Source organism: Pongo abelii, chromosome 19, assembly GCF_028885655.2.
Source record: "Pongo abelii isolate AG06213 chromosome 19, NHGRI_mPonAbe1-v2.0_pri, whole genome shotgun sequence".
NCBI classification, from domain to species: domain Eukaryota; kingdom Metazoa; phylum Chordata; class Mammalia; order Primates; family Hominidae; genus Pongo; species Pongo abelii.
Window position 1 is genome coordinate 69880317 of NC_072004.2, and position 23842 is coordinate 69904158.

Consider the following 23842-nt stretch of genomic DNA (forward strand, 5'->3'; position numbering starts at 1 on the left):
CCTCCTGATTGAACTTGGATCCAGCCTTTGAGTTCAGCGGCCCTGGGGTTGAGCTGAGCCGGCTGGTGGGCGCTTGGAGATCCTGCCGCTGAGGCTAGGGCAAGAAGGGCGTCTTTTCTGTGCCTTCTCCCCAGGCCAGGCACAGCGCTGGCCCCTTTTCTCCTCCCTCCCCTGCTTCTGTTCTTGGAGCATCTCTGGGTGTGTGTGCGCAGGCGGGAGAGCAAGCAAGAGAAAGAGACCTGTGAGGGGACGTTTGGGGCCGCATGTCCGCGCACATCTTCTTCTCCTGCTCATCACACCATCTCGCCAGGGAAGTTGAGCACTGGGGAGGAGGGTGATGAGAGGCTAGAGCCAGCCAGAGTGCAGGGAATGTGGGGGGGAAGGGTCAGAAATCGGGAAAGGGGCGACTGGTGTGGATGCCGGGATTCACCAGAAGCTGAGTCACTCGAGGGGGATTTCTGTCTCAAAAGGGACCTGTGCACCCCACCCAATGTGATCACAGCTCACAGAGGCCCAAGAGTCATCAGCATCTTTCTGAAAGGGCTGGAATCTGGCTTCAAAAACAGAATTGAGCCACGTAGGGTAGCTGAAGAACAATGCATAGAAAGAAGTCTGTGGTCTGGCCAGGAGAGCCACATGGAGGGGTCCTTTGCTTCAGGCCCCAAGCCACCTGGATCCCGCCCAGCTCTGGACTTCTGAGCAGGTTCTAGGAAACTGGCTGACTAGGGGAGAAGCCCAATTAACCTTGTTCCCAGGGCAGGATAAGAATCAGGCCTCGGGATAAGTGCCAAGTTCCTTTTCTCTGCAGTTCCCCTGCCAGGCCTTGCCCCACACCATGAGTGCAGATCAGACTTTTGCAGGTTAGGATCTGGGATATGCGCCTTGCTCTACACTCCCTGCAATAAGTGAGGGGGAAGGAAGATGGGCCAACTCCTTTCTTCCATGAATAGGAGTGATTCAGAGGTTTATAAGATGCTGAAGACAGGGACACATCCGGGGGATGAAGGCCCTAGTCTGTGATCTCACTCTAGAGAGGCGATGCCGGGAGAATTCCAGAGAAGGCAGTGAAATTTTGAAAGAATGCTGGTAAAATGTTCTGAAAACTGCTGGAGAATTCCAGCGCAGCATTGGAAAGGGCCTCCTGCTCCATGTTCCCCTGGGTCAGGCACATGGATCCCCCTCTGCAGCCAGAAGGAAAGACCCTAGACGAGGGTCAGCACGTCACAGTGGACAGCTCTTGGCCTTGGCGCCTCTGCCGACAGCTGTCCTGACCACCGGGAGGGTATTTTTTCTACTGGGGTACAGAAGAGATTTGAGGACAGACATTTAGGGGATGCAATGAGCTCAAGTTCAGAGTATAATTTGATCCACCCTTCAATATGTAGGACTTCCTTCTTCAACAATCTTTCCCTTTCCTGCTTGTCAGGGAGATATTATTTTGGGTTCTTGGATCCAATCTTTAAAAGCCTTTGCATGCCTGACCTTAATCCTCAACCCCAACACTACAAACCCCATTTCTGCCCTAAAATGAGCCACAATGTTTGGAGAAATCATTTAAATGAGCAGCATCAGAAACAGCCTCCTTGGGGGACTCCTAAATGTGTTCAGGCTTTAGGATGGGGGTCTTTGGGGCGCAGAACCCTCTTCAAATATTCTAGGGCTACAGTGTGCACTGAGGGCTGAGCAGGGGGAGTAGGAGGGGCTCTTTCAGGGAGGTCAGTTAAGAGCTGCCCCTGCCTCTCAGGTTCAGAGAAAAAAGAATTGTGAGGCCACATTGTCTGAGCAGGAGATGCTCATCCAGTGCCCTTCCTCCCTTCTAAGCCATTAGGGTTCTCTCTGTTCAGAACAGTACCAGGCAGGAAGAAATCAGCCCAGATTTGGACCGGGTGGGCGCCTGCTGCCCTGTCCCAGGGAGTACATGGTTAGGCTCCTCTCTACTGGGTGAGCGCCCAGACTCAGCCACCTCACAGACCTCTAGGGGTGTTCCTCCAACCTTGTCCACACCCCTAAAAATGTCAACATTCCTGAGACCAAAATGGCCGATTCCCCTGAGTCCACCGAAACACAATTTTAAGATGAAAAAGGGGCCTCCCTCATTAATATTTCATCTTCATGACCTTATAATTTTTTTTTTTTTTTTGGTTTAAAAATACCCCTGTCTGATTCAAATGGTTGTCTCTTTGTCTCTGCCCACTTGCTTTTTTGCAACAGTGGGCAGAGAGTTGTAAAATGACCGGCTGTTCCCAACTTGATCATTTTTCAGTGATGAAAAGGTATTTTGTTTTCAAGGGAGGTGCCTGTGCATGTTCGGGAATGAAGGAGTGTAAGGATATCAGTGCTTTAGTGCTGGGAAGGTGCAAGCCTGGGTTGGCTCTGGGAGGGGTAGCTAGCATAAGCCCAGTTGGGTGTATGGGGGGTGGTTAGGGAGAGAATCCTACCCAAGAATGTCCAGGGTCCCTCTGTTTGGCCTCTGCACAGTCACTTGACACTGCCTTCATCACCCCAGCCCTAGCTCTAACCTTCTCTCCCCCCTCAATGAAATGAGGCCACCGTGAGAAACCGGTCCGGCTTTGCATCTCATTTACATAAATATTTATTAATCGTCATTAAACTGAACAGAAACACGCAATGCACTTCGGGTGTCCGACAGGAGTTTCATCTTCGCTACAAGAGGAAGGTAAAATTGCGTGTGTGTGGGTGAGTGTGTGGGTGTGTCGCCTGTGGGTTTGCATTTTTGCATCGTGTATTTGGATGCCTGATCCCCTGCCTTCGGTGGGCAGAGGGTCTCCTTTTGCCCCTTTTTGGGGGAACCTCCAGTAGGAGCCCTCAGACCTCTCCCCGCCCACCCACCAGCTAAAGCCAGGAGGACTCCTTGGACCAAAAAATACTCTCTCCAGACACCGGAAATCGCCGGGCGCCTGGCACCCACCGAGGCACAGTCCGGGCAGGGGTGGGGCTGCCCCCAGGTCTCCATCCCCACCCCTCACCCCAGGAGGGGACAGAAGTGCCCACGGGGAGGAGGAGCCGGCGAGCTCACCTCCTTCTTCCCCCCGGACGCCGGCGCCGGGCCTGCTTGTGCGTGCGGTGTGGTGTGCGTGTCTTTCATGCAAACCCTCCCTCCCCAAACCGACCCCCCAACAGTTTGCCATTCCATACAAATTTGGAAACAGGTTTTTAAAAAACAGCATGACGCACAACGGGGACGGGGCGGGGGAGGGCAGTGGCACTGGGGCCCCAAATCTCCGAGTCACTGATTGTAAGAACCTGGGGAGGGGGAGGGGGCGGCGCGGGCCCCCACTTCACCAAAGTGCACAGATCCGCGCTCGGGCGGGGCGGCCCGCGGGCCGGGCGGGGCATCCCGGGGCCGGGCCGGGCCGCGAGGCTCAGTGGAGCCTCCTTGCATAGATATTTGTGTCTTTGATTATTGGTAGTAGTGGTTTTTTTTTTGTTTGTTTTTTTGTTTTTTGTTTTTTTTGCCTTTTATTGCTTCTAAAAGTCCTTACTGCGTTTTCTCTCCAATCCGGACTCTGCGTTCGGCTTCCGTCGCCTCTTAGCTTTTTTTTTTTTTTTTTTTTTTTTTTTTTGTATGTTTGTTTAAAAAAAGGAAAAGGGAAAAACGGATTCTAGTTACAAATTGTCTTGGCCTCTCTCTTTCCTCTCAATCCACTTCCCCTCCCGCCAAAATTAAAATCGCAAAACGCGGAGACTGGAGGTTGGGGGTGAGGGTGTTCCAGGCCCGGGCTCCGGCGCCCTGACTTCTACCCTCTTCGGGAAAGAGGGAGCGCCTGGCTCCTTTTTGCCTCGGCAGCTGGGTGTCTGTTTTTAAAATAATAATGAGAGGGGGAAACGCGTTCCACTGCTCAGCTGCCCCTTTACCAACGCCTTGGGCCTGCAGGGAGGAGGGGGAGGAGGAAATCTCAGCGAAGATATTGGGAATGGGGGAGGGGTGTCTCCAGGGAGCGCCCGGAGAGAGGTCCCTGGAGAAGCACTCCTTGGGAGAGAGGAGGAGGGAACCCCTTGGGGAGAGAGAAGGCGAGTCCCCTGGGGGAAGCGAGGCCCCTGGGACGGGCCACCCACAGGTAACAGGACTGCGCTGCCCCAGGAGAGCGGCAGGACCGGTGGCCCGCTCCCCGCGCCCGGGGCCGTGGTAGGTGGGGGTGTCCCTGCGCTCTGGGGGCTGGGAACAGGGGGGCGGGCAAAGGCAAAAGAAAAAGAAGGGAGCCGGCGCGAAGTCTCAGTTATGAAAAAACGCATTGAGCTCCTCGTACATGGGGCCCCGGTCGTGGTGAAGGTGCATATCGTAAGACAAGAGATTCTCCGAGTGGACGCCCCCGCGCACAGCCGACGAGCCGAAGACTAGCCCGTGGCCGGTGGGCCGCGAGCCGGGCAGCGCCGAGTAGTGCATAGAGTAGTGGTAGCTTTTTTCGTGGTCGGGCGAGGAGTCCTGCTTGAGTGAGAAGTTGCCATTGAGACAGAGCGGGGGGCTGAGCGGGCCCTCGTACTCGGAGCTGTTGTAGTCCGGGCTCGCGCCGCCACCACCTGCCGCCGCATACAGCGTCTCGTAGGCGGCGCAGTAGCCGTGGGTCCGCAGGGCGTGCGCCGCGCCGCCGCCCAGGCCGCCGGCCGCCTGGCACTGTGCGCCCGCCAGGCGCGAGCACGGGTACGGGTAGGGGTGCATGGCGAACGGGCCGCCCGAGCCGTGGAAGCGGCCGGCACCGTCGGCGCCTTGCTCCGTGAGGAAGTTGCGAGAGTTGAGCTGCAGACAGCCGGCCACCAGATTGGTGGTGGGCTGCGACAGACCCTTGCACAGAGTCTGCACGTAGGACACTAGGTCTGGCCGCTTGCCGGAGCGCAGGATCTCCGAGAGCGCCCAGATGTAGTTCTTGGCTAGGCGCAGCGTCTCGATCTTGGACAGCTTCTGCGTCTTGGAGTAGCAGGGCACCACCTTGCGCAGGTTGTCCAGGGCTGCGTTCAGGTCGTGCATGCGGTTGCGCTCCCGCGCGTTCGCCTTCTGCCGCCGAAGCTTGGAGCGCTCCAAGCGCGCCTTGGTCATCTTGCGCTTCTTGGGCCCGCGCTTCTTGGGCCGCTCGCCCTCCGCCTCGTCCAGTCCTTCTTCCTCCTCCTCTTCCTCCTCCTCCTCTCCCCCCAGCTCGCCTTCCTCCTTGACCTCGGCCAACGTGGCCTCCGGCCCCTCTTCTCCACGGAGAGGGACTGGCTTGGCCGCCCGGGCTGGCCCCGGAGCCCCCGGCCCGGGCGCAGGCGGTGGCGGTGGCGGCGCGTCGCCCTTGTCGCTCCTCGGTTCGTCGTCTTCGCCGTCGCCCCAGCTGGCGAACTTGGGCACGTCCGAGAGAAGGCCGGGCTCGCTGAACAGGCGGGTCAGCATGGTGCCTGAGGGCGCCCCGCGGGCGGGAAGGGGAGACAGACAGCACAAAGTGAGGGGCGCGCTGGGGTCACGACGCCCCCCCACAACCCTCCTCCACCCCCGAGTCTCGTGCGGGCTCCTGCCTAGGCTACCCTGGATGCCCACCTCCGCCGCCTGCCCCGCCCAGAGCCGGCCCAGCCCTACCCGGCTGCCGGCCTGGGATCTCGGCCCAGGCCCTCTCCCCGGCGCTGGGCCCCGGCTCCGCCCCTCGCTTGAATGGGGGGCTGCTCCCCGCGCCTGCTTCTTCTCAGGGTCAGGGCGGGGACAGGGTGGGGGTTTTAGGGACCAGATATCTTTGCCAGGGGAGGCGGCGCGCTCGCCCTGAAAGCCCGTTCTCTCCTGGCGGTGGAGAGAGGCTGGTCGGCCGCCGGTGGGGACAGCTGCCCCGCTCCGCGCTCTCGCGGCCCGGGCCCCCCGGCCCAGCTCCCTCACCCCTCCTGTGGCTGTCACCCCCACGCTCCCTAATCCAATTTGCAACTTGGCTGCGCGCCGCCCCTTGCTCGGCCCCCACCCCCGCACCCCCAATTCCAGAGGCGGGAGGATCGTCTCCTCTAGCCGATGCGTCCCCAGCTCCCGGAGCCGGCTCTGGGCGGCGAGGACTGAAGCAGCGGGGCGTGGGGAGGAGACTGAGAGAAGCGAGCCCAGTCCGTCCCCTCTGCGGTCAGGGACCCCCTTCCCCCTTCAAGCTGCCTCCCTCCCACAAGGCTCTTCAGATCTCGTTGTATTTTGGGATTGAAGGGGGAAAAATCCAAATTTGTTTGTTTGCTTCCCTTTTTTCGGTGGTGGGGAAAGGTGGCAGGCTTTTTGGGACAATCATGGAGGGGTCCTCCGTCTCGGCCTCTTCGCATATCCCCCTCCGTGATCCTGCCTTCCCCCCCACCGAGCCCATCGCAGGCAGAGAAACCTCCTCTGCAGCCCCCTGGGCTGCAGCCCCTAAGGGAGAGAGAACCTGGGGCGCCTCCGATGCCCACCCAATGAGGGGGGCATCATCCCAGGAAGGAGGTATTTGAGGACCCTCCTGTCGGCCGAAGCTGTCGCCCCCCCTCCCAACCGGCGGGTCAGATCTAGCTCCCTTTCGGACAACTTACCTCGGAGAGGAGTCAAGGGGAGAGGGGAGGGGAGGGGGGGAGGGGGCAAGAGAGAGAGGGGGGAGAAGAGGGATCTTCTCGCTTATTTCATTGTTCCCCCATCTTCAGGGAGCGGGGGCAGCGGCTCCTCAAGGCGGCGGGCGCCGGCGTCTTCAGAGCGCCATGCGAACCGCGGAGCGAGTGTGGCATCTCTACCAGGCGGGGTACCAGCCTCTATGCCAGGCCATATGGGCTTGGCACGTCACGGGCAGCAGCTATCACATGAGAGACGGTGATTGGCATGCGTCTGCACTGGGGGAGAGCCGGCTCCCCCGGGACCCGCCGCCATCTGTCACTCTCTACTCCAAAAAAAAAAAAAAAATTAAATAAATAAAGGAAATAAATAAATATTTCTGCCGCCCTCCCCTCCCCGCCCAACGCAGGGAAAGCAGGGATTGAGAGGAAGGTGGGAGGAGTTGCCCCCCTGTATATAGAGCCCCCCACACGGGAACAATGGGGTGGCAAGGCTGGGCACTGGGGGCTCGTGGTGGCCAATTCTATGCTCCCTCAGGGTCCCGCTCTGTCTATTTCCTCCTCTGCAGGCCCCCAAGGTGGGTCAGGGACCAGACCCTGGGTTGGGGAGAAGGGACCTCTGTGCTTGCCCCCACTCCGCAGGAGGGTCCCCTTGGCCACAAAGGGACAGCTGAGGCCCCCTCCCGGGATGGCTGTAAGGGGTGTCCCTGGCCTGAGCCCCATAGGTAGATGTTGGCACCATGCCATCCCTCCTCCCTGTCTGCCCCTCCCCCACCCACCCTCACGCACACACAACATATGTGGCTAAACGAAATTCAAACCAAGGGAAAGACAGAGAAAGGGAAAGATGTGCCTGGATGTCTGTGCCTCTGCATGGGCGTGTGTGTGTCTGTGGGGACATGTGTGTATCTGTGGAGTCAGCCGATGGGAGATCTTTCCTTGGTTGTTGGGGGTGTATCCATGTTAGGGTGGAGTGGGGAGGGGCCGCGAGATGAGCCTGTGCACCACCCATCTGGGGGTGGAGGGGAGGGTCTAAGTCTGGATTCCTAACCTAGAAACCTCTCACTCTCCTCCTCCCACTGCCAGACAGGTGACCAGTCCACCAACGGCTTTCTCTCCTGGTCTTCAGACTTGGTTATTTGAGGGAGGAGGAGCAGGCAGTGCTGAGAACTGCCTAAGTTCCTGGATGAGACTCAAGCGTTCTCCTCCCCTTCTGAAAAATCTGAAAATACTGAAGCCAACCCCAGTAATCCCAAGAGTGGCCAAGGGGAGGTAGGTCAGACAGCTGTCTTGATAAGGAAGGTAGGAAGTTGCTGTTTTATCTTGTGGCTCACCTTTCAACACTCTCATTGGGCCAGACACAGATACAAATGGCACAGGTTGAAGAGGTGGCTTTGGACACAAACATACACACATACACACTCATGCACACACACATACACACACACAGATGCATACACATGCGCACATATACCTGTTCCTCACCCTGTGGTGTAGAAAAATAGATAACATACCCCTACTCAGATAGACACATGTATGTGAGCAGGTAATCACAGCCTGGTGTAGACAGACCCTTGCCCACACCACATTTGGAGCATTTGTATGTTTTAGACCCACATTTCTGCCCCTCCAGACACTCTGGCTGACATATGTACACAACTTCAATTATACTTTCAGCACACACATTTTGATGTCTACCATGTACCAAGCACTGTGGTGGTACAAAAATTAGCACGGGGAGGTCTTTACCCTCAATCTGGGTGGGCAGGGCTCTCTCCCTCTAGGAGGCTCCCCAGGGACCTTGGGCTGGTAAGACACTGATCTGATGTTGGGTAGGTTGGATTAAGTTCTAAATAGAGACACACATCAGGAGGCCTTGGAGATAGGGGTGCTGGTGCTGCCTGGGACTCTCGAGTCACTTGGCTGGGAGTTGAAAGTAGCCTGAGAATTTACCTCTCCAACTCCTCCTCTTACAGAGGCCCATGGAGGGAAACTGACCTGCCTAGGAACACATAGGGGAAACACAGAACTGGGCCTAGAATTCAGGCACTTGACCCACAGGCCAGTACTCCACTTATAAGCCCGCAATCTGCCTCAGTGGTCTCTAAAAATAAGCCTACCATGCTTCCCTTCATTCACGAATCCTGGGTCTTCAAGGCGAATCCCATCTCTGGCAGATAGTTGTGGGGGGGAGATTCTGGGCATGGCAGAGAAAGAGGCCAAAGGATGGGCTTCAGGTAGGGCAGAGACTCAGGAGTGCTGGCCAGCCTCCAACAAGTTTGGGCACAGCCTCGAAGGCTTTGCAATCCCTTTACTGAAGCAGGGTCCTCAATCCTGACTAGTAGCATTTTTCCTGGAGTCTCCTGGCTCTGTGGTATTTCAATTACATGCCCATACTCTGGGCTTCTGATTCCTGGCCAACCCCATTACCAACTTAAAAAAATGTTGGGCCCAGCCAGGCATGGTGGCTCACGCCTGTAATCCCAGCACTTTGGGAGGCCGAGGCGGGTGGATCACGAGGTCAGGAGATCGAGACCATCCTGGCTAACACGGTGAAAACCCGTCTCTATCAAAAATACAAAAAATTAGCAGAGCATGGTGGCGGGCGCCTGTAGTCCCAGCTACTCAGGAGGCTGAGGCAGGAGAATGGTGTGAACATGGGAGGCGGAGCTTGCAGTGAGCTGAGATCGCGCCACTGCACTCCAGCCTGGGTGACAGAGTGAGACTCCGTCTCAAAAAAAAAAAAAAAAATGCGGGGCCCGGCATGGTGGCTCACACCTGTAATACCAGCAGTTTGGGAGGCTGAGGCCAGCAGATCCCTTCGGCTCACAAGTTTGAGACCAGCCTGGGCAGCATTGTGAAACCCTGCCTCTGCCTAAAATATAAAAATTAGCCAGGCATGGCGGCGCATGCCTGTAGTTCCAGCTACTCGGGAGGCTGAGGTGAGGGGATCGCTTGAGACCAGGAGGCAGAGGTTGCAGAGAGCTGTGATCACGCCACTGCACTCCAGCCTGGGTGATAGAGCCAGACCTTGTCTCAAAAACAAAAAAAAAAATGCTGAATGCTTTGAGCAAGTTATACAACATCTCTTGGTCTTGATTTCCTCGTCTGTAAAATGGGATAAATGATGCTGCACTTTCATAGGGCTGTTGTTAATACTAAATGGGATAAATGATGCTGCACTTTCATAGGGCTGTTGTTAATACTAAATGGGATAATCCATGCCATGAATGAGCCTCCAATAAATGCCAGCTCTTACTTAAAACACCTTGGGAACTGTAAAATGCTTTACAATATTAATTTTTTTGCTCATACCCCTCCCCACACACATTCAGAATGCTTGGTCTATATAGAAATTGAATTTTTGTTGAATTGATGGGCGAGTGAATGGATGAATAAGTGAATAAATGCTTCCTTAGGGGAGAAAGTTCTCTCTCCCTGCCTTCTCCCGTAGACCCTGAGGGCTGGGTTAAACCCATCAGGGGTCTCACAGGCAGGAGGCAAAAACTTGTTCAGGATAGGGGAGCCCTTGGTTGGGGGGTTCCTGCCACCCTTCCAGCCACCTGTCAGGAATGACCTCAACTCTCTGGGTCTGAGAAGCTCCCCTCAGTCACCCAGAGAAGGAGGCCTGAGGTGGGGGGTGTGCACCTGGGGACTTCATCCCTTTTGCTCTGTCTCTGCCCCTGTCTTTTCTTCCTTCAGAAAAATGGAACAAGTTTTTCTCACTCGACACATTTCAACTTTTTTTTAGAAGATACAATAAAAACCAGGGGAAAATTGGAACAGAGGGAGGTGTGGGATGGGCCTGCTTCAGACATGGGCTTGAAAGAGGCACAACACGTGTGTTCACATACACACAAGCAAGCATGAACACGCAGGGACATACGCGCGCCTCTCTGTGCACCAGAGATGCAGAGATGCAGTGACGGAGAGACAGAAAGAGCCAGAAATGGAAGGAAGGAGACGGAAGGAGAAGGACACCCAGAGATGCCATCTGTTCCTCCCCCTGGCATTGGGGGAAGGGAGTTGGTGAGGGGCCTGCTCCCCTCCAGGTCTCTGAGAGAAAAAAGGGAGTGATGGGCACCTCAGCCAGGCCTGGAAGGCCCCCATTGCTGCTGCCCACTCCTCTTGGAAGGAGCTGGGAGCTGGGGGGCCTGAAGTTCCCATGGAGACATAGCCCCATCCCAAGGGAGGCCACAGTCTGGGCACCTAAAATGGCTGCCTCAGAGGGGTGGCGGCCATTTTGTACAGGCTCAGGTCCTGGGGGCAGGGGTGAGGGGGGCAGAGTGTGTGTGGGGGGAGGTGGGAGGTCATACCTGAGCAGTCTGGGGGACTCTTGCTCAGGGGACAGGAAGAGTGTTCTAGAAACTGCTCTTGTTATACCCCCGCTACACCAAAATACATACGTAAATCTTTAACTGCTCCACTCCATTCTGACACCCAGAAGGACAGCTAGCCAGTCACCACCCCCTGAATAAGATTGGTGGGGGCAAATGTGCTGAAGGAGACTTGATTTCCCACCAAAGCTCCAGGCAGGGAGGGGAGCGGCAGGTGGATCAAACCCAGGTGTCCAGCCCCTGGCCTCAGCCACACATCTATTTACCTCCTGGGGCCTCCCTGGGCTGAGTGGGGCCGCAGGTGAGAACCCAGCGAGCTTGGGAGCACGGGGAGGGAGGGGGCCACCTGTCTTCTCACCCCCCTCCTCAGATTTGAGCGGAAGGGCAGGAATTTGGAGATCCTTGAGGGACCTGTGTTCCTGCCATTAGCCGTGCTATGGGGGGAGGAGGAAAGGGAGGGGGCAGGCTGGCACTGCCCAGCAGTGTTCCAGCAGTTCAGGATGCTCGATTCCTCCTGAAGCATCAGAGCACCTGCCACCTCCCTACCCAGCCCCTGCCCCACATCAAGTCCAAAGGATGCTGGGGGAGGGGGACCTGCAGCTTCTTCCTGGCTCTGGGGTGGGCACCTGCCCCACTGCCCCCTCCTCCCCGCCCGCCGCAGTATGCCGGGGAGCGGCGGGCACGCCAGATGGCGTGGCTGAGAATGCGGCGACGTTGCCGGGAGGTGAGGGCTGGCACGGGTGATATGCGGCTGCGTGTCTTGTGGTGCCATGGGGGAGGGGAGGGCAGGGCCAGTGAGGTGTAGCCCTCTCCTCCATGCTGACCTCCTGTGCTGACCTCCACTCACTGCCAGGATTCTCTTCAACTTCCTCCGCCTGCTCCCTGGGCTCCCACTGTGGGCCTAGACCCCACCCAAAGATGGATGGGACAAGCCTGATGCTGAGAGACCGAGGTCAGACCTCTGTTGCATCCTTGTCCCCCTGTCCCACCCCCAATCAGGGACAAAGGATGGATAGAGGAGACCCACCAGTCCTGCACCAAAGCCAGCCCCCTTCGGATTGTTTCCTTGCTCTAAAGGTGGCGTGACCTTTGCTCCCGTAACCTTTGACTTCTGGCCTCTGAACCCTGTTTTTTTCTGAAAAGAGCTCTTTCCCTGATGGGCGCTGGTCTCTGAGTTTCCCTTTGGTCAAACGCATTCTCATTCCTCACTAAGATGCTTCCTGGACACCTCCTCCTGGGAGCCTTCCCTGACCTCCCCAGGCAGGGGAGCTTAACACCCTTTGTTAGAAGGACCCATTTACCCACCTGTCTCCTTGCCTAGACCCTGGTGATGACTTGTTCTGTATCTCTTTAGTCTCATGCTTCATGCTGGGCAACATAGTGAGACTCCTGTCCCTTAAAAAAAAAAAAAAAAAAAAAAAAAAGCCCAAGAAAGAGTCTGCACCCTTTATGCCAGGCAATCCTTCCCAGGTCCACGCCTGGGGCTGATTCGACCTGCCTGGTGCCACGCACATAGCTCTCACTGAGTTGGTGCTTAATAAATGCTTGTTGCATTAATGCCCAGCTGGGCCAGAGACTTTGGGTCCTGGAACCTTTCTCCTGAGACTCTCCTAAAGCAGAAAGGCTGAGGGTCCCGGTCAAGCCCAGAGTCCTCAGCCTCTTCCCTTGCCTTTTGCACAAATTGCAGTCTGAGGAGGTAGACTTGGGATGCGGGGTCACAGATTCCCCCCACAGTAGGGCGAGGAGGCTGAGCCTGGGACTGCCAGACTCTTGCTCTCTGGTACCAGGTCACGATCCTGAGGCCACAGGGCCTGCCCTGCTGTGGACCCCTGCTTGGTCCCCACACCTTCACCTTTCAGCAGGCTCAGAGCCCCCTCCTTCTTACCCCACCACACTCTTGCCCTGCATGGGGCACTCTGAGGAGAGATGAGGTCCAGGGACACAGCTGCGTCCCACTCCTGCTGCTGCATCTCTGCTGATGCTGCCCTCCAGTATCTCAGGACCCTTCGGCCTTATGGGCCTGGCCCAGGCCCTCCTCCTCCGGGAAGTTGGCCCTGACGTCTTTTTTTTTTTTTTTTTTTTTGAGATGGAGTTTCACTCTTGTTGCCCAGGCTGGAGTGCAATGGCGCGATCTCGGCTCACTGCAACCTCCGCCTCCTGGGTTCAAGTGATTCTCCTGCCTCAGCCTGCCGAGTAGCTGCAATTACAGGCATGCAGCTAATTTTTTGTATTTTTAGTGGAGATGGTGTTTCTCCATGTTGGTCAGGCTGATCTCGAACTCCCACCCTCAGGAGGTCCGCCCGCCTTGGCCTCCCAAAGTGCTGGGATTACAGGCGTGAGCCACTGCGCCCAGCTGGCCCTGACTTCTTAAGGGCCCTTGCTCCTCTGGCTTACCTCATGGGACCAAGGCTACCCACCCTGCACATCCTATCCAAAATGCAAATCCAAACATGGTATTTGCCTTCTCTGGTGCCTTCCATGGCTCCTAGTGTCCCTAAGATGAGGCCATGCTCTTTAGGGACACCCCTGATTTGGCTGCTGCTTTTATCTGTGCCCTCAGCAGCTCCAACTATTTCTGGTTTTACAAGCCTCATGCCTAGTAATCTTTGTTCAGGCTGTTCTCTCTTCCTGAGGTGTCCAGTCCAGCTTCCTCACCCCTTAAGCCTAAGTATCACCTCCTCCAGGAAGCCGCTCTGGGCAGCACATTTCACGAAGGCAGGAACTGGACCCAGAGCCTGGCACACAGAATATCCTCAATATATAGCTGTGGCACCAAGACCTGTCCTGTCCCTGTTGGGAGGGTGGTGGTGTCAGTTCTTCTGCCCCCAAAATGGAAGGCTGCAAGCCAGCACAGGACCTCTACCCACAGGAAGTCCCTCCTCAAAATCTTCCCTCTTTTCTCTTCAGCTTCCCCACCAATATCAGCACTGACATGGAATGTCAGTTTTCCCCTCTGTAAAATGGGCATGCTAATAAGCTTCAAATGAGCTAACAGCGCTCTCCAGAGGTGGCTGATTTTGCCTCAAGCAAAATCAGTGTTTTTTTTTTTCCTTTCTTTTTCTTGTTTATTTGTTTGTTTGTTTATTTTTGAGACAGGGTCTCACTCTGTCACCCAGGCTGGGGTGCAATGGCACAGTCTCGGCTCACTGCAGCCTCCACCTCCTGGGCTCAAGCAATCCTCCCACCTCAGCCTCCTGAGTAGCTGGGACTGTAGGCGCACACCACCACGCCTGGCTGCTTTTTGTATTTTTGGTAGAGATGGGGTTTCACCATATTGGCCAGGCTGGTCTCGAACTCCTGACCTCAAGAGATCTGCCCACCTCGGCCTCCCAAAGTGCTGGGATTACAGGCGTGAGCCCTGCACCTGGCCCAATGTTATTTTTTTTATTTTGTTCCTGCAGCTCTCTTCATCACCATATCTTTGTTCTGCTTCTCTTGTGAGTTTTCCATGGAGAAGTTGATATGTCTTGCTCCAGCCCCTCCCAAACCCACTCCCAGAGTCCACACAGGAAGGCAGAGGAACGGGGAGCTCAAGGTGGCAACTGTCCCAGAGTTAGCAGTGTCGTGACCCCGGTCAGATCATGTAACCCCCTGCTTCCTCATCTGTAAAGTGGGACTAGCGCCAGGGTTCACCTGGTCACCTGCAGTTCAGCACTGATGGGAGGAACAAAAGGACGGCAGGTTATGAAGTGCGCTCTTGGGTGGCCAAGTGCTGGTGGATGGGGGTTGGGGAACTCCTCCCTGATGCTGCAGCGCAGGGCAGTGGGGACAGCACAGGACCAGGCTGCATCCTGGGCCCTCTTTCCTTAGGGCGGGCTCTGTTGTGACCTTCCCTGTGACCTGGGCATTTCCCAGTTTCTGCCCCTGGAAATCAGAGCCAGGGATCTGGGCTGGGGAATTTTAGGGGCTTGGTGCTGGACTATTCCCTGAAACGTCCCTTGAGCCCATGGGTGCAGGGGACATATGGGCCTGACAGTAGGCACGGATGACCCACATCATAGTGGTGATGCTAGTGCTCAGGAGGACAGCCCCAAAGGGTCACTGGGGCAGAATGTATGGTGTGTGCAGGACACGGTCAGGGCAGGAGGTCACAGTTTAACCACAGATCTCTTGAGTCAGCCCCAGGAGTGGACCTGGGAAGGATTGCCTGGCATGAAGGGTGGAGATTCTTTCTTTTCTCCTTTCCTCTCCTCTCCTCTCCTCTCCTCTCCCCTCCCCTCCCCTCCTCTCCTCTCCTCTCCTTTCCCTTTCTTTCTTTCTTTCTTTCTTTCCTTTTTTTTTTGAGACGGAGTCTTGCTCTGTGGCCCAGGCTGGAGTGCAGTGGTGCCATCCCAGCTCACTGCAACCTCTGCCTCCCGGTTCAAGCAATTCTCCGGCCTCAGCCTCCCTAGTAGCTAGGACTACAGGCGCATGCCACCATGCCCAGCTAATTTTTGTATTTTAGTAGAGATGGGGTTTCACCATTTGGCTGGGCAGGTCTCAAACTCCTGACCTCAAGCGATCCACCCACTTTGGCCTCCCAAAGTGCTGGGATTACAGGTGTGAGCCACGATGCCCAGCCATTTTTTGTTTTTTTTTAAGAAACAAGAGTCTTGCTATGTTGCTCAGGCTGGACTCAAATACCTGGCTTCAAGCAATCCTCCCACCTGAGCCTCCCAAGTAGCTGGGACTACAGGCCCACACCACTGTGCCCTGCCTGACTTTTTAATTGGGGTCCACAGGGAGGGAAGGGAATAGAGAGGTAGGGTCTCATGGGCCCACTCCCCATTTTACAGATGAAGAAGCCACAGAGAGGGGAAGAAACCTGCCTTGTGTCACACAATAAGTGAGTGGCAGAGCTGGGACTGGAAACCAGGACTCTGTTGCCACTTTGGGGTCCTCTCGTTCCCAGAGCCTCAGCACTCTGTGTGATAACATACTTAATAATGTAATAATGACTATGGTGAGAGCTATCTGTGCCAGGCACTGGTCTTCACAGGAATCATTTTATTCTTGACATCTGTGGGAGGGATTCCTAGTACCACCACTTAAAGACCAGGTTGCTGAAGCACAGAGAGGTTGCCGTCAAGGCTGATGTGTCAAGGTCACACAGCTAGAAAGTGGCAGAGCTGGGATTTGAACCAAGTTTGGCTTGACTCCAGGGCTCATGCTCTTACTCACTATTATAAAGTGTGTCCCTTTCTCTGAAACCGCTGTGGTCTCCACACCATAGGACCAACAGACACCGCAACGGAGAGGGAAAGGAGGGTGCCCTGGGAAGGACTTGTGCCCAGGGTTTGCCCTCTGGCCAGGTCACGAAGTCACAGGAGCCATGATGCCCTGGCCTGGATCTATCAAGTTCTGCTCATGGGTGGGTAGGTGGGTGGAGGCTGCTTCTAAACACAGAGAGGGAGCAGTCACATTAACCATGGAGTTTTTCCACCCTGTATACCACTTCCCTCAGCTTCTTCAGAAGACGCCCTCCTAGCCCTTGCAGACTCAGCGAGATGCTGCCTCCACCAGGAAGTCCTCCCTGATGTCCCCTGATGGCGCTCCCACCTCTGGCCCTTGGCACCGCGTTGAACATTTGGGGATGGACGGACCAGCTTCAGGAGCCCCAGCTTCACCACTTGCTCACCAGCTACCTGCAGCCCCCGCCCCCGTCTGCCCTCCTGTCTGTAAAATGGGAATAAGAAGCCCTGCCTCACAAAATCTTTGCAAGGAGGAGCGGCGGCGTCCTAGGAGCAAGCACCTGGCGCCTGGTGAGCCCCCGCCACTCGCTCCTTCTCCTCCTTGTCCTTCTCCTGGCTTGCTCCCGGTTCTCTCCTCGCCACCCCCGCCCCGCGCCTGGCACGGCGCCCGGCGTGCCCCAGCCGCCCAATCCCGGCTGGCAGCCCTGACTTCCTGCCCGCCGGGCTCCCTCGGCACGTGCCCCGCGCCCCCTGGGACCGCGCGCCCTCCCGGGCGGCCTCCCCGCGGCCTCCCGCTTGGGGGAGCCGGGCTTGGGGGAGCGGGTCGCCCCGGCTCGGAGGTGGGGTCGGCGGGGGCCGGGCGGGCCGGCCGCGGCGGCGGGAAGGGGACGCTGCCCCTTTAAGGTGCCACCGCCGCGTGGCAGGGAAACAGCTTGTGCCAGCCCCATTCCGCCCGGCTCCGTTCGCTACAAGAAACACAATGCATAACAATCAGGCGCGCGCTTGGAGCCATGCCACGCGGCGGGGGCGGGGCGGGGCCGCGGGCAGGGCGGGGCGGGGGCGCCGGGGTCTTGACCCCGGACCTGCGTCCTGGGCCCGCAGGGTAGTCCTGTCCCATGCTCCCGGGCGGGGCCGCCCTGTGCCCCAGCGAGGTGCCCCAGTGCCCCCCGCCTCGCCCGCGCTTGCCTCCCCTCCCTCCCCGCCATCTCGCTCCCTACAAAGTTCATTCCCACTAACTCTTTTCCAGGCCACTTCCCCCTCACATCTGACAATCGGGGCCCCTCATTCTCCCAGTAATCACTCCACTGCACTAATTGCACATGCAAATATGCAAATGCGTATTAATTAATTACTATACTAATTAGTTCTGTGGTATTTGCGAGTAATAAATCATTGGATGGGAGCGAGGAAGCTGGAGACCTGGCCCATTTTCATTCTGCATAAAATTTTAATGGTCTCTCTGGCTGATCCGGGACGGCAGCGCGCGGAGAGGCTCTTAAAGGGCCAGTGGCGGCGGGAAGGGGCAGCGGCGGGGATCGCCGTTGACCCCGGCGGGGACTGGCGCCCTGGACCGGCTTGGAGATGCGGCCTCACGTTCTGCAGGGGCCGTCTCCGGCGTGTGGTGGCTTCTGCCTCCCCCTCTGGGGCTCAGTGTCCTCCTGAGTGGCTTCTAAGGAGAGAACCTGGGCGGGGACCAGGAGCTGAACTAGGATTCTTTAAGAAAGGAAAGAGGTCTAGGAGATGTGAGAGGCCAATGCCAAGGCTTTGGGGCCCCAGGTAGCCTGGGAGACAGGAATGAAGACTCCATCTCCTGGATGTCTGAGTAAACTGAGGCACAGGACAGGCAAATCTTAGCTCCCACCCCTCTTCTCCCAAGGGGAAGGAAGCTAGAAGGATGTTCTGGGTGGCCCCAGCCTTTTCTTATATCTGATGGGCGCCACAAGGTTGGGGGTGCCTCCAGCTTTCCCCTTCCACATGATCAAACCGCTGCCCCGCCCCCATGGGCACCAGCTGGCACCCTGGCAGAGTAGTCCTGGGCTTGAGTGGGCCCTGGGGACCCTGCTTTATTTCCAGGAGGTAGTCAGGACCCGGGCACAGGGAGGGGGCTGGCTGCTTTGCAGGGCCATTGACTGGGGGAGGCAGAGGGAACCAGTTGTGCTCATGCCAGGGTGTAGGAGGATGCCAGAGGTGGGCACCTTAAGGAGGTGGGGACTGTGGGCCTGTCCTGGGCCGGTATTCCCCATGCCAGGGTCTCTAGTCTGGTCCTGCTCAGCCTCCAACCTTCTGCCATCAACAAGTCCCTGGATAAGGCACAGCCTAAGGAGGGTCAGTGCTCTAGTGGGGGCCAATGATAATGACAGCAACTAACAAGACTATTAACTTGGCAAACATTTATTTAGCTGGAGAACTGTTCAGCAAGCTCTAGGTGCCTCACGACCCCCCAGTGACACAAGTTCTGTTACAGTCTCCGTTTTAAGGATGGAGAAACAAGGGCACACGAAGGTTAAGCAACCTGCTCAAGGTCACCCAGCTGTGAGTAGTGGAGTGGAGTTTGAACCCAGACAGTCCAGCTCTGGCATGTGGGTTCTTTCCAGCACACCACCTCTCCCCACCACCATTTCTGCAGCTCCTGCTCTGAACCACGTCCTTTGCTAAGAACTTCATGGGCAGTATCCCATCCAAACCTTGCAACAACCCAGAAGGTAGGTTCTGGAATTATCTCCATGTGGAACACAAGGCTCAGAGAGGTTGACTAAGCTGCTCTGGAACACACAGGGAAGATGTAGCAAGGCCAGGCTCACACCTGGCTTGTGTGAGGGCAGAGTCCAACAGAGTCCTACAGGCCCTCTGATCTCTCCCCATCTCTGCCGCTGCTGGGATCTCTGCCTCCTGGCAGAGCAAGAGGGCGTCGTGGTAGCCCCTGCTGACTATAGAAATGGAAGGGCTTTCAGTTAGATGGTAGGGAGAACTTGCTTCTTGAAAGGTGGGGGCTCCGGGGTCTGGGGTGGGATGGAGACTTTTCTTCCTTTCCCAGAAGCAGGCCAAGGAAGGGCCTTGGCTGTGTAGTGGGAGATGGGTGGGGATGGGGGTGGAGGGGTGGGGGAGAACAGAAGGGCCCAGAATGATAAAGCCTTGTGAGGACCACATAACTCAGGAATCCTGGCTGGGTTTTAAAAATTTTGTCCCTGATAGGCCAGGTGCGGTGGCTCACACCTGTAATCCCAGCATTTTGGGAGGCCAAGGCGGGCAGATCACTTGAGGTCAGGAGTTCGAGACCAGCCTGGCCAACATGGTGAAACCCTGTCTCTACTAAAAATACAAAAATTAGCTGGGCGTGGTGGCGGGCGTCTGTAATCTCAGCTACTTGGAAGGCTGAGTCAGAAGAATTGCTTGAACCTGGGAGGCGGAGGTTGCGGTGAGCCAAGATCACTGCTACTGCACTCCAGCTTGGGCGACAAGAGCAAGACTCCGTCTCAAAAAAAAGAAAAAAAAATTTGTCCCTGCATTCCTACCTGCCCCCCACCCATTGCCCCTGGAAATGTCTTGGACACCCCCACCTCAAGAATTGCTATTTGGGTTTCCTATTTGGGTTTTCCAGGAGCTTCGGTCTCCAGCAGGGGGATGAGAAGATAATACTAAGCATCACTTTGTAATAAATCACTTGTTTTTTTTAAACTGTGTGCTTACGAGCATCAACTTGCTTAGTTTTTATAATTCTATTGTTATCCCCATTTTATAAATGGAGACACCGAGGAAGGAAAGAGAGGTTAAATGACGTGGCCAAGGTCACACAGCTACTAAGTGGTAGAACTGGGACTTGAGCTTCTGAGCTGGGGTGCTTCACCACCCTGCACACGCTGAGCCAGATTGGCCCCCTTGCCCAGCAGTCAGGGATCATGGTGGCAGGTGGCCTTTCACCCTGGGTGCCTTTGGAACTTGCAGATGCAAGGAGAAAGAACAGGCCTCAAGCCCACAGTTCACAAGGGCCTGCCCCATGTGAATTTTCATGGTGTTGTTTATATGCTATTAGAAGCTGGGCAAAGTGAGTGTCCAGGTGGCCCTGATCCCTCCACACTGGAGCCTCAGGACGGGTGGGCACTGGGAGCTCCAGAACAGGATGTTATCCCAGCATCTCTTGCCCCGTCCCAGCCCACCCTTGAGAGCACAGCAGGGTCAGGGAGTCTATTAGCATCTGTCAGGTGGACCACCCTGAGACAGAACACTGGGATTCCCATGCTCTCAGGGTCCCCTTACCTCCTAGTGGCTCAGGGGGACTTCCCCAGGGAATCTGGACACCCTCATTTCCCCGGAACTAGAGAAACCTTTGACACCCACCTTCCGGACCTGGAAGTCGGGTGGGATATGGGGGTTGTGGGACTTAGGGAGGGATGGCCCTTGGGCTGCAGCCCATTAGGAAAGAAAGCCCATCCCTGTCTCAGCACTCCACTGAAGACCAGAGAAGCTGGGCTCATCAGGGTCCACACCCCTGCCCCCACCCCCCTGCCCCTCAAGATGCCCAGTTTCTGGGTGAATGGGGGCAAGTTGGAGAGGTTGGGGGAAGAAGGCAGGAGGGGCAAGCTGGCGGCTCTGAGCTTCTCCATGCAGCCCCCGGGGCCGGGTGCCTGGGCAGGAGGACGGGGCAGAGCAGCTGCTGGCGATTTATTAAGCAGTCACGGAAAAATTGGTTTATAAATTAACAGCTGTTTTAACTTTAGGGCCTCTTCTTCAGGGAATGGAAGCAGCCGACTGGACCGGGATTGGAGTGTGTGTAAGGCTGGTGGAGGGAGTGGGAGGCGGGGGGCTCCGGCAGCTGGCATTCTTCGGGGGCAGCCTCAGCTGGCACCTCCGGGGGCACCAGGCAGTGGCCAGAGCAGGGGGTCTCCAGGTGCCGGGAGCCGAGGCTGCCCCCGCTGTGGGCTGCAGCTTGCTCTCTTCTCAACAACCTCCCAGCTCCCACCTGGGGGCGCCAGAGAGCACATATACTGCTGTACTCGTTTGTGCCACCAGAGGGCAGCCTCCGCACATCGATCTCTGCTGCTTCCGCGAACTGTCCAAACCGGCGGGACTGAGAGAGAGAAACCTGGTCCAGAGCAGAGAAAGAGAGGAGCCCACTGCAGTGCGTGCAAGCGATCTTCCACGCGTCCATCCTGAATGTGTTAAAAGCAGCAGTTAAAGAGGGAGGGCTCTGGAGTTAGACTGTCTGCGTTTGAACCCAGACTCGGCAAAAGCTGCTGAACCTCTCTGAATCTAATAGCCTCATCTGTGAATTGGAAGGATACTAGCGAGGATTAAATGAGAGTGCATAGGAAGGGCCTAGCCCCGGTGCCCAGCACAGAGGCTCCATATATGTCACCGTTGCCAATTTCTGACTCATGTATTCATCTATTCATTCACTTCTCAAACCATCCTCTCGGCGTCATGCAGTGCCTGCTGTATTCTGGGTACTGTGGCAGGTCGGTGATGATGTAAACAGAGATGGCGACCAGGGACGGTGGCTCAAGCCTGTAATCCCAGCCCTTTGGGAGGCTGAGGCGGAAGGATCACTTGAGCCCAGGAGTTCGAGACCAGCCTGGGCAAGAAAGTGAGACCCTGTCTCTACAAAAAAAAAAAATAATAAAAACATTAGCCGGGTGTGGTGGTGCACATCTGTAGTTCCAGCTACACAGAAGGCTGAGGCAGGAGGATCGTTTGAGCCTAGGAGGTCGAGGCTGCAGTGAGCCGTGATGGCACCACTGCACTCCAGCCTGGGCAACAGAGCAAGATCCTGTCTCCAAAAAAAAAAAGATGAGAAACACACGTATCAAAATAGTGCGCTAAGAGTTACGATACACCCAATGAGGGGAGAAGGGAGATTGACTTGGATGGGGCAAAAACGAACGTTCTGGGGTGACAGAAACATTATATATCTGTATTGTGGTGGTCAAATGCTATCTAAATTTCCAAAAACTCATTGAAATGTATATTTAACACTTTATTGTAGGCAAACTGTAACTCAACAAAGTTGATTTGAAAAAAAGCACCTAAGCACCCAATGTGAATTTACTGAATGGGCAAAGGGATGGACGATGGGTGAATGAATGAATGAGTGCATGTGTAAATGTGTCTCAGATGGTTGTGCACCTGTCTTGGTGCCACCACTGCTCCTACTGAGGGTGTCCTTGCCCTGTCCTCTCGGGTACACGGGTTTCCCCAGAGAGATGGGCCTTGGAATTCCTCTTCCTCCCGCATCCCCCCTTCTCCCTTCCCCCAAGGGCAGGGAAAGACACCCCAGTGCTCCCAGCCAGCACTCCCCGGCTCCTCTAAGGGTGTTTCCTGGGACTTCCGGGGCCTCCCTTCCAGCTGCCACATGCCAACCCAGCCAGCTCAGGCTCAGCTCTGTGGTGCCAAGGTCACGGGTGTGATGCCCAACTCCATACCCACAGTGCCTGCAGCAGCTACCCAAACCCTGGCCTACTCCGCCACCTGCCGGCTCTTTCCGGAAGCGCATCCCGAGAGCTCTGGGGAAGCGGGAACCTCGGTCAAGGGCTATCAGGAACCCTGCCCTGGTGGGGGCTTTATTTTTCTTCCTATTGAATCGTCACAGCCACTATGTGAGGTGGGCTCTGAAGCATAAGGAAACTGAGGCACAGAGAGCAGCTAAGAAATGTGTCCAAGTTCACACAGTAAGTTACAGATCTGAAATTCTACCCAGGGCTGGGACCTCCCAGTTGATGTTCTGTCCAGGTAAACACATCTTGCTTGGGAGGAGGGAGGGACAGATCCGAGTGTCCCTTCTCCCCCCATCCGGGGAAGAGGGCAAAGGCTTCACACCACCCTCCCAAATTTTCCCTCCAAAGGTGAATGCAGGGCCTCCTGCACGCCAGGCCCCGCCGCAGGCATCCAGCAATGGCGTGAAGATACACGATGGGAAAGAAACGCCTCAAAATAGTGTGCTCAGACCTATCGTACATTAATAGACACCCTACCGTCAACTTTTTCTGTCAGTCCAAGCAGAGAGACCCACAGTTCAATCAGAGTTAAGTCAAATGAGGTCTTGAATTTGTTCCTTGGACCCAACCGCCTGTGCTTCTAACCCAAGAATAATAACCAAGGAGTGGCATATTATTTTTACATCTTATTTGCATATGATTAATTCTAAGTCAAAGTGAATGCAGGGCACCCTGGCCCCTTGCTTCTCAGTGCCCTCCCACCCCCACCCGGTGCCTGGTCCTGGCCACCTCCCCCAGCCCCTGCCGGGCTCCACTGTTCCCAGCAGCCCCTCCCCACTCCTTGCCCCTGCCCACCCCTCCCCAGCTCTCAGGAGCCCCATTCCCTTCCTCCTCTGTCGCCCACGCAGCCCCCACCACCTGGCCGCCCACCTGAAAAACTTTTCCCCAAGTTCTTGAGAAGTCGCGTAGGATCCAGGAGAGAAAAATCAAAGTAATAAAACCTCATTTAATTCCTAACGGAGGGCAGAGCTGCGAGCTGCAATTATCTTAATGCTGAGCTATTTTTACTCTCTCTCCATCTCTGTCTTCTGCCTTTCTCCGTTGTGAGGCTCACTGTCTCTCTCTCTGCCTCCCTTTGTCTCTCCATCTCTCAACCATGTTTTCTGTCTCTCTTTGCTTTCTCTTCTCTCCCCCCAATCTCTCTCTCACGTCCTGTCTCTGTGCAGTCTCTTCCTCCTCCTTCGTGTCTGTCCCCTGTGTCTGTCCCTCTGTCAGCCAGTCTTCCCCACCCTTCTTGGCCCCAGGATTTAGATGCCAGAAGTGTTGGTGCCTGGCCACAGGCTGGGGGAGATGGGCAAATACCCTCCCTCCACTCCCAAAGACC

General features: G+C 56.1%; 1 protein-coding gene across 1 annotated transcript; it reads right to left on the bottom strand.

Annotated features, from left to right (window-relative positions):
* Positions 1 to 2563: 2563 nt before the first annotated feature.
* NEUROD2 (neuronal differentiation 2) lies at positions 2564 to 6703 on the bottom strand. Its single transcript, XM_002827650.6, has 2 exons — positions 6511 to 6703; positions 2564 to 5388 (listed from the first exon to the last, which is right to left on the bottom strand). Exon 2 carries the CDS (start codon positions 5381 to 5383, stop codon positions 4235 to 4237), a length of 1149 nt encoding a protein of 382 aa, XP_002827696.3. The 5' UTR covers positions 5384 to 5388; positions 6511 to 6703; the 3' UTR covers positions 2564 to 4234.
* Positions 6704 to 23842: the final 17139 nt, after the last annotated feature.

Bases quoted from the DNA above. Each gene is read 5' to 3' on its own strand.
- NEUROD2 (XM_002827650.6), bottom strand. From the start codon at position 5,383: ATGCTGACCCGCCTGTTCAGCGAGCCCGGCCTTCTCTCGGACGTGCCC.